Source organism: Mesoplodon densirostris, chromosome 3, assembly GCF_025265405.1.
Source record: "Mesoplodon densirostris isolate mMesDen1 chromosome 3, mMesDen1 primary haplotype, whole genome shotgun sequence".
In the NCBI taxonomy this organism is placed as follows: domain Eukaryota; kingdom Metazoa; phylum Chordata; class Mammalia; order Artiodactyla; family Ziphiidae; genus Mesoplodon; species Mesoplodon densirostris.
The window spans coordinates 126,707,972-126,717,344 of record NC_082663.1 but is presented as its reverse complement, the minus strand read 5'-3'; the positions used below and the strand labels follow the sequence as shown (position 1 = coordinate 126,717,344).

The 9,373-nt window shown below is 39.4% G+C and overlaps 1 protein-coding gene across 1 annotated transcript; it reads right to left on the bottom strand.

The window, feature by feature from the left end:
• Nucleotides 1-305: 305 nt before the first annotated feature.
• On the bottom strand, nt 306-752 carry LOC132485506 (ferritin light chain-like). Its single transcript, XM_060092039.1, has one exon. It carries the CDS (start codon nt 750-752, stop codon nt 306-308), a length of 447 nt encoding a protein of 148 aa, XP_059948022.1.
• Between the last annotated feature and the right edge of the window lie 8,621 nt (nt 753-9,373).

The window sequence follows — 9,373 nt, the reverse complement described above, 5'->3', positions numbered from 1 at the left end:
CACTTAGCATAATGTTTTCAAGGTTAATCATGTTGCATGTATCAGTACTCCATTTCTTTTCTTTTTTTTTTTTTGTTCCAAAACTTTATTGTTTCCATTTGGTCCACATCTTGGGAGAGGGCTCCAGGGTGGTTAAAAAGCTGCCTGGTGGCTGGAGAGAGAGAGGCTTTGAGCAGAAGCCCTGACACCAGAGGGGCTCCTCAAAGGCCGTGGGCTTCAGAGGTTCCTAGTTGTGCTTGAGGTGAGCCTTTGGAACAGATACTCGCCCAGCCCAGCCTGGGGACCAGCCAGCCTGCAGAGGTTGGTCAGGTGGTCGCCATCTTCTGGATGAGTTTCACCTGCTCTTCCAGGAAGCCGCTCTCCAGGAAGTCACAGAGCGGGGGGTCTGCGCGGGCAGAGTGCAGGTCATGTAGATCCAAAAGGACCTGGTTCAGGCTCTTCTCCATGAGAATGGCGGCTTCCCTAGCATCCTGGGTTTTGCCCCACTCATCTTGAGGTGGTTTCTGTGCGTCCTGGAATAGGGCACTGCCGTGGCTCTGGGTTTGCATTTTCAAAAGACGCTGGGTGCCCCGGTGCTTCTCCTCAGCCATTTCAAGGAAGATGTGGCCCACGCCCTCCAAAGCCACATTGTCGTGGTCAAAATCGAAGCCCAGAGAGAGGGAGGTGTAGGAGGCTCGCAGATGTATGTTGACCAGGCGATTGATGGCGGCCTCCACCTGGGTGGAATAATTTTGACAACCCTGGGAGCTCATGCTTAATTGGTAAAAAGGAACTAAGCTCAAAAAATGGTGCTGGTTGGGCCTGGAGGCCGAGGATAGCTGAGTGGCTGATTCCAAAGGTTGCGATTGGAAAAAAGGTTGGAGGGTAGTTGGAGGGGGGAGCAAAGGGCAACCCTGGGTCTGTTCCATCCAAACACTGTTGAAGCAAGAGACAAACCTGTGGGGACTGCCCAGCACACAGCGATCCATTTCGTTTTATAGCTGAATAATATTCTATTGTATGAATATATACTCATTAGTTGATGGACATTTAGGTTTCCCACTTTATGGTTATGATGAATAACACTGCTAGAAATATTCAGGTAAAAGTTTTTGTATGGATGTGTTTTTATATCTCCTAGGTGTGTAATCACTGAGTTACGTGGTAAATGTAAAGCTGCTGTTTTGCCTTCCCCAAATCCTTGACTCTTCCTTTTAGTAACAGTCCTTCCCACCTCCCATTTTGCTGTATAATTTCTCCCACTTTGGCTACTGCCAGTCAACTCATCAGGATTGAGCCACCTCCCTCTGCCAAGAGGTGAGCATGTGATCCAAGTCCTGTCAATCAGATGCCCTTTCCCTGGAATTTGATTCTTTGGCAGAGGGACAGTGAGGCTGAAAGGCGTAGGAACTCGCTCATCACTGTCCATTCACTTTCTACCATCTATGTCTCAGAGTTGTTCTTATTCTTCAACTTTTTCTTCAAGTACTGAGTTATACCGAATCCTTCCAATAAATTCCCTCATTTTTTTTTCCTTAAGCAGGTCAAAGGTAGCTTTGTTGCTTGCATCCACCTTTAGCCACATCTTTGGATAAATAAAAATACATTCCTATTTCTTACTCTAAACTAGTCTTTCTGTTCATGCTGTAAGTTAGTCAACTCAAATCTTCCCCCCCCCTCCACCCCAGTCCATTGTCCAAAAGGGAAAGGAAAAGCACTCTCCATTATGTGCCCTAATCCCCCAAATGAAGAATTCAAACAAGTCCCTGGATTCATCCTGTGTCCCAAAGACAAAGATGCTTATGCCAGCACTACTGACAATGGTTTCTTCTTTCTTGGTCAAGTTATATTCTGAGGCTTTCACAGCAGCCTGGTCCCTGCTCTTTCATGTGTATAAGGAGGATGCAGTCAAAACAAATTAAAAGCTTGGATGCCTTCTTCCTGTATTAAACCACAGACCCACAGGAGGGTTCTTCAGATCCAGAGATTAGGTCCAGAACTCTTCTTTCCTTCTGTGAAAACAAAAATGCACAGGACAATGAAAGAGATGATTTTATTTAGGCTATTGCAATATGGAAAATGTTCATTAATGAGGAGCATCTCAAAGGAAAGGACAGAGACCTGTGGTTTATAGAGGGAAGTAGACAAGAAATCATGAGGCAGAGTGGAGGAGGTTCTTAAATGAGTCATATGGGAAGGGTGGTCCTTGGTGGTTAGCTCTCCCCTGAAACAGTAAAGCTTGGGGAACAATTAGATGAAGTTCAGTGTTGTCCTTTCCTTCCCCCATTCCTCCCATCCCCCCTTCCTTCTTTCTTTCCTTTCCCCCTTCCTTCCTTCCCTCTTCCTTCCATCCTTCTTTCCTTCCTTCCTTCCCTCCATCCTTCCATCCCCCTTCCCCTCTCTCTTCCTTCCTCCCTCTCCTCCCTCCCTCCTTCCATCCTTCCCTCCTTCCTTCCTTACTTCCTTCCCTCCATCCTTCCATCCCCTCTTCCCTTCTCTCTTCCTTCCTCCCTCTCCTCCCTCCTTCCTTCCTTCCTTCCTCTCTCCTTCCTTCCATCCCCCCTTCCTCCCTCCCTCCTTTCCTTCCTTCTTTCTTCCTTACATATTTTTTTTCATTCAGGAAATATATACATATTGAATATCTACTTTTATGCTGGGGCTAGGGCTCTGGGCTGAAGGTAGAGTATCCTGCTGTCAGGTCCTTGTGAAAGGAAACAGAGCTTGGTGTCTTGACCTGCATAGGCTGAGGGAGCACTGGGTTTTGAGGCACACTCTTTTCCTCTTACTGCCTCTTTCTGATCACTCCCCTTCCCATGTCACCTCTCCTCTCTTGGTTTCTGTGTCTTGGATCAAGATACCCCTTTGTCTGGATAGCACGTCTACATTTTTGTACTAACTCCCAAGTCAATCTAAATACTGAGGAATTTTTCTAGATTTCAAATGAAGTCCATGAGATAGCTTTAATGGCTCCTACCAAGCACCACGGAATTCTTTAACAGGGATGATCTACTTTTTCTTAGTTTTATGTAAAGTGGTATCTAAAAGCAGCTTCAGGATAGCCTCCAGTCCCCTCTTCCAACTAGATTGCCTCTCCTAAATGCCTCACATAGAAATTCTAATAGGTTCTCAGAGCTGAATGAATCTCTCCTTCCCTTATTTATATTCTTTAACAATCTGCCTTATTGAAATCATTTATGAATGTCTGCTCTGGTAGTCTGTAAGTCATTTTTTATTCATATGTCTATCTTCTAAAATGCCTTTGACACCTATCAGTTGTAAATCTTCCTGGGTTTGAGGAACAAGTGTGAAATGTTCTTATTATAGGAAAACAAAAAACAAAAAACAACTGTACTTAAGTGGAAAACTATACATTGTCTATAGCATATCCTTCCAGTGTTATCTTATTCTGATTCCATGGGAGTTACAATTTTGTAAGCTGTAAATGACTGAGCAAGTAAAATAAGTCTTGTCTATAGACATGCAAATTCTATCCAGGGGAGGAAGTCTAGCTGACTTCAGGCTCCCATTGTGGAAGAGTCCTCTTTCACCTCTATATCACGTTCATTTCAATATTCCTGATCTATAAATGTGTCTTTTTTTTAGTGGCACTTTTAACACATACCTAGTTTTCTCATTAACGAGTTAATAAAATCTTTGACACATGTTCATATTTATATCTATATGAGAGTCATAATTTAACCATTTTTTGAAAATTATACTTTACCAAGATTGAATTTCATTAAATTGCTCAGATCATCAAGGTTCACTGAGGAAATGGGTTCAGGGGAAATAAAGTGTAGTGGTGAAGAATACAGGACCTGCAGTTAGACTCCCTGCGTTTAAGATCTACCCAGATCTACCACTTTTTTTTTTTCCTAAGCTCTCTGACCTTAGGCATGCTACTTAGCCTCTCAGTGCCTCAGCAGAGATGACAGAACATATTTTATAGGATTATTGTAAGGACTTACATGAGCTCCTCAAACAATGTGTGGCATATAGTAAGGACTCAATACATACCAACTATTGATATTATTATTTAATAAGGAAACATGTAAGTAAATTCTGGGTCCCAGTAAATCTTAGCAGGTTAAAGACAGAAAGCAAAAGTTTTCCAGCCACATATCTCAAGTATTCACAGTCACAGTTCCATGTATAGGAGGACAAGTTGAGGTGACAGAAAGAGGTAGAATCAAACTCAAATCAAACTTTGAGCTATTATTCTGCAGTCTTGTTCCACTTTGCAAATAAAGCATTAAAATGTTAGCCCTGAGATTTTCAAAACAAAGCCTCTTAGTTGACAGACAATGGGCCCTTCCTGTTTCTCTCTTTTAGACCAGCTCCCACACCCTCCCTCTCCCAGGACTTCTTACAAATCTCTCCTCTGACTCAAAATAGAAAATGGGCAGAGGCACAATTATCAGGGTTATTTTGGTCTTAGGAGACCCATTTTCAAGGTACCAATTTAGAAACCCTTTCTAGACAATTCCTGCTAATGTATGTTCTGAGACATTTTTGGGTCCTCCATGACCTTACATTTTACTGTCTCTTTGGCTAGTTGATAAAAATGTTCCTTCATAAGTATCTCTGATTGGGTGTCAGGAAGACAAAGACAAAAAGAAGACAAAGAACTCAGAAACAGTAGGGTAGGTAAGGGAAGTGTCAGACTGAACTGGAAAGCCAGCTTGGGAGAAGCAGCCTTTATCTGCACACACATGGCAATTTGTGAACTATGCTCACGAGGAAGAAATTATATCTCAGGGAACCAAACACAGTGCTTGCGTTGGTTTTTTTTTAGGAGGAAAGTTTTGTTTGTTTGTTTTTTGTTTTTAAGCTGCTTTTGTTTTATCTGAATCAGAACAAATTTAAAAAAAAATTTTGATACATAGTTTTGGTTTGAATTGTCTCATTTTCTGTGAGAGCTGTGTGCTCATCTGCATTGGTAAAAGATGAAAGCCACATCTATGTTTTTCTTAAAGTGTCAGGTTTCTTAATTATGAATTCATGAACCCTTAAGAGGTCAAGATAGGTGAATATTTGAAGTATGTATATTTTAATAAATTCTTCTGGGGGCCTTAATTTTATTAGCTACTTAAAAGGGCTGAAGATTAACCCAAATTTAAGACTCACTGCTTTAGATGATTTTAAAAGAATAGAATCATTTTATCATTTCTTCCAGTCAGTAGGCAATAGGGGCATGCACGTGAAGAAGAGATTTTTTTTTGCATCATAATTACATTTATTGTTGTACAAAACTGTATCACCATAAACTAGTGTCCATTAAGTATTATAAATTGCTATTTTTATTAACATCTTCATTGGAGTATAATTGCTTTACAATGATGTGTTAGTTTCTGCTGTATAACAAAGTGAATCAGCTATACATATATCCCCATATCTCCTCCCTCTTGCGTCTCCTTCCAAAGAAGAGATTTTTACTCAGCCTTTGTTCCATCTCCTCCAAGGCCAGAACTTGGTGTGAGTGTGATTCAGGGAGGGAGAGAGTGACTGCAAGAAGCCACAGAGTGTGTGATCACTGCAATTTCACAGACTAACAAGAGACCACTTTTCAAAATTCTTGTTTATTCTGTGCCACAAAAAAATAAAGCGAAATGGGTTCATCTTTCCCTTGGAGAAGTAAGCCTTCAAGATCAACTGGTTAAGTGATGTGGACCAATTTCATTCCAGTGTTAGATAATGTTCTGATTATTTAGAATGTTTGGAGGGGGTTGTTCTCTGATGAGACTGAAAAATCACCACATTAAAGCTATCAATGATTCATCGCAAAGGTCAGGGGGTGGGGGGAACTACTCCCTGCCCTCAGTACAGCATAAAGGGTTGAATTCATTCTTCCAGCTTTCAACCTGCTTCTGAAATGTTCTGAACTGGATAAAGCAGAGGGGCACAGGGGGAGGGGGGAGTCCATTGATTGTTCAGCTTGCTTCCTCAGTAGGCAGCACGGCCATATTTAAAAACTTTTTAATCATGTATTTAGCAAGACTTAAAAAAAGGTTGTTGCTTTTGACCAACGAATTTCATATTTAGGAATTGTTTACCTCTGAACAACTCCATAGCACCTCTGGAAGTAGACCCTGACTATCATTAGTTTAAAAAAAGTTCTCCAAGTGATTCTAATGTGAAGCCAACTGAGAATCATCAGTTAGAAAAATCTGGATTTTTTAACGCCATTTTACGATAAATCACTTCAGACTCAAAGCCTGTTTGCTTATCTGTAAAGTAGGGACATGCAACAGATATTATATTAGACTTCCATGAATATGGAAAAAGGAAAAACAGAAGGGCACACTCTTAGGATTAAATGTTAATCCTTTTCCATCCTACAATAGACACTCTCCCCCACAAAGAGTTATAAAAATGACAAATGCCTCATTACCATATTCAAATGTAATGAATTTAAAATAACTGGGTTTTTTAAGATGATTAATTCTGACCAAGCACTTTTTCCCTCTTTGCTGAGTGAATAATAATAACTAATTTACAGTAAGCAGGTGATTCACATTCTACTCACATTCAAAGAGATTTCCTGGCTAGAACTGGTATGGAAGATCAAGCTATCTTGGCTGGCTGCCTATTCACCCATGGGATTATTCTTTACAACAGACCCAGCCACAGCAAGAGGAATTTATGCCCAGCTGAGACAATTGTCCTTATCACCATGCATCTTCTGGGAACATTCCCCAATCTCTGCCACATGTCCTTTGCCTCCTTTTGTAATAATACCAGCAACCATTTTTGAGTGACTTCTCTGTGCCAGTCAATTTGTGCTAATTATTTTACATAGAGTATTGCATTTAACCCTCACAACAGCTTTGTGAATGAAGTATATTGTCTCCATTTCACAGATGAGGAAATAGGCTTAGAGAGGTTAAAAACCTGTCCATGGGCACAGAGCTAATATTTAACGTCTGGATTTGAATTCAAGTCTCTATGGCTGTTAACCACTACACTAAATTCCTTCTTGGCCTTCCCAGATTCTGCCCTTTGTTCTAGCTCAAATCAGAGAACAAATAAGGTCTCCATCTCAGAACACTGCTACTTTGTGTTTTTATTACACTAATAACTAACATTTTTGAGGGCTTAGCAGGCACTGTATACTCTATATTCCTTATTCTTTCCTTTGAGCCACCTCTTCTAGATTATCTACATGTATTTTTTAATTTGTAAACTAATGGATTTTTTTTACGAATTGACAATTATGTATATGTTCTTACATACATGTATCATGTCTGCTCACTTTAGTTCTCACTCTTTGCTCCTCCCCCTCTGTTCATAGGAAACTATTTACAGCTCCAAATACCAGCCACACTATCTCTTGCTTCTGGGCTTTTGCATACAGTCTTCTTCTGCAAGGTGTTCCTTCAAGTTCATTTTCCTTCTCCTACTCATTCTTTAGAACTCGGTTTCCCACACCTTCCAAAGATGGCTTTACGTGGCCCACATCTGACCTGATCTATTTGGTAGCACTTAACGCCGTGTTTACATATTGTTTATTCAAAATTTGTCTCCCCCATGATGTTGGGAGCCCCTATACCACAATGACTGATGCATCAGCTATTCATAGCAAAGTGCCCACATATGGTAGACCTTTGGGAAAAAAAATTTTTTTTTAGAAGTTACATTTTTATTTTTATTTTTTATTTTTTTATTTAGAAATATGTACTTTTTAAAACACATTCAGTAATATCAATAAATATGAGGATGCGCAGGCCAGCTGCCCATGGATGTGTTGTTTGGCCTGTACACTGTTTTACAAAATACAGAATTAGCTGCCAACATTAAAAATATGTATAATAATTCAAATTTTCACAGATTTCTCATCAATGTTCTAGTTTTCTCAACTCCTCCCTCATCATTTTTCTTCCTAGTGAAGACCAAACATACCAAGTACTTTTCTATGGTGTTGCTTGGTTGTTGTTTTTTGTTGTTGTTGTCTTTTCACACACACACACACACACACTGTATTTTTACAAGAGATAAATAAACTGACACCAAGCATTGTAAATGGATGACCACAACAAAAGCAACAATGATTGCAATTACAAAACACGAAACACACTCATACTGTGTCATAATATTGACATTCAGTCCAGTAATCCTCCACTGTAACAGCTCCTTTACTTTACAGTGAAAATTGATTTGTATATTTTTTGCCTCTGAGTCCTTGTGGGTTTTTTTTTTTATTCAAACGGAAAGTCACAAAAATAATCATTGTCATCAGTTCACTCAGTCCCATGTAATTAATTTTTTTTATCTTGATCTTTTGTTAACACTTTTATGAATTCATCCATTTTCCATTAGAGTTCTGAAAATGCTTATTCATTCAGTTCAGCAGTATAGTCAGTTACCAGAAACCTGTACTTGTCGGAGTCTTTTCCATGAATTCCTTGAAGATGAAAGCCTTTTATAGGAACATTTTTGCAAAAGCATCAGAGTATACCCAGAACTGTCTGTAAATGACAAAATACTTAAAAATGACCACAGTTAAAGATTTGATGAAAGTTCATAATAATGCAGTTGACAAGGAAATTTAGTTATTTCTGAGATATACATTTTAAAGTAATAACTACAATTATGACTTATAACATTATACCAGAATATATAAGATTTTTAGAAATTTCATGTAATGTCTGAAACATTTATATTAACATTTCCATAAAAATAAACCAAAGAAAGTTTAGTATTAGTTGTTTTGTTTGTTTGCTTGTTTGTTTTTCTATACTGCAGGTTCTTATTAGTCATCAATTTTATACACATCAGTGTATACATGTCAATCCCAATCGCCCAATTCAGCACACCACCATCCCAACCGCACCGCAGTTTTCCCCCCTTGGTGTCTATACGTTTGTTCTCTGCATCTGTGTCTCAACTTCTGCCCTGCAGACTGGTTCATCTGTACCATTTTTCTAGGTTCCACATACATGCGTTAATATACGATATTTGTTTTTCTCTTTCTGACTTACTTCACTCTGTATGACAGTCTCTAGATCCATCCACATCTCAACAAATGACTCAATTTCGTTCCTTTTTATGGTTGAGTAATATTCCATTGTATATAGTACCACATCTTCTTTATCCATTCATCTGTCGATGGGCATTTAGGTTGCTTCCATGACCTGGCTATTGTAAATAGTGCTGCAATGAACATTGCAGAGCATGTGTCTTTTTGAATTATGGTTTTCTCTGGGTATATGCTCAGTAGTGGCATTGCTGGATCATATGGTAATTCTATTTTTAGTTTTTTAAGGAACCTCCATACTGTTCCTCATAGTGGCTGTATCAATTTACATTCCCACCAACAGTGCAAGAGGGGTCCCTTTTCTCCACACCATCTCCAGCAATAGTTGTTTGTAGGTTTTCTTATGATGCCCATTCTAAC

Bases quoted from the DNA above. Each gene is read 5' to 3' on its own strand.
- LOC132485506 (XM_060092039.1), bottom strand. From the start codon at position 752: ATGAGCTCCCAGGGTTGTCAAAATTATTCCACCCAGGTGGAGGCCGCC.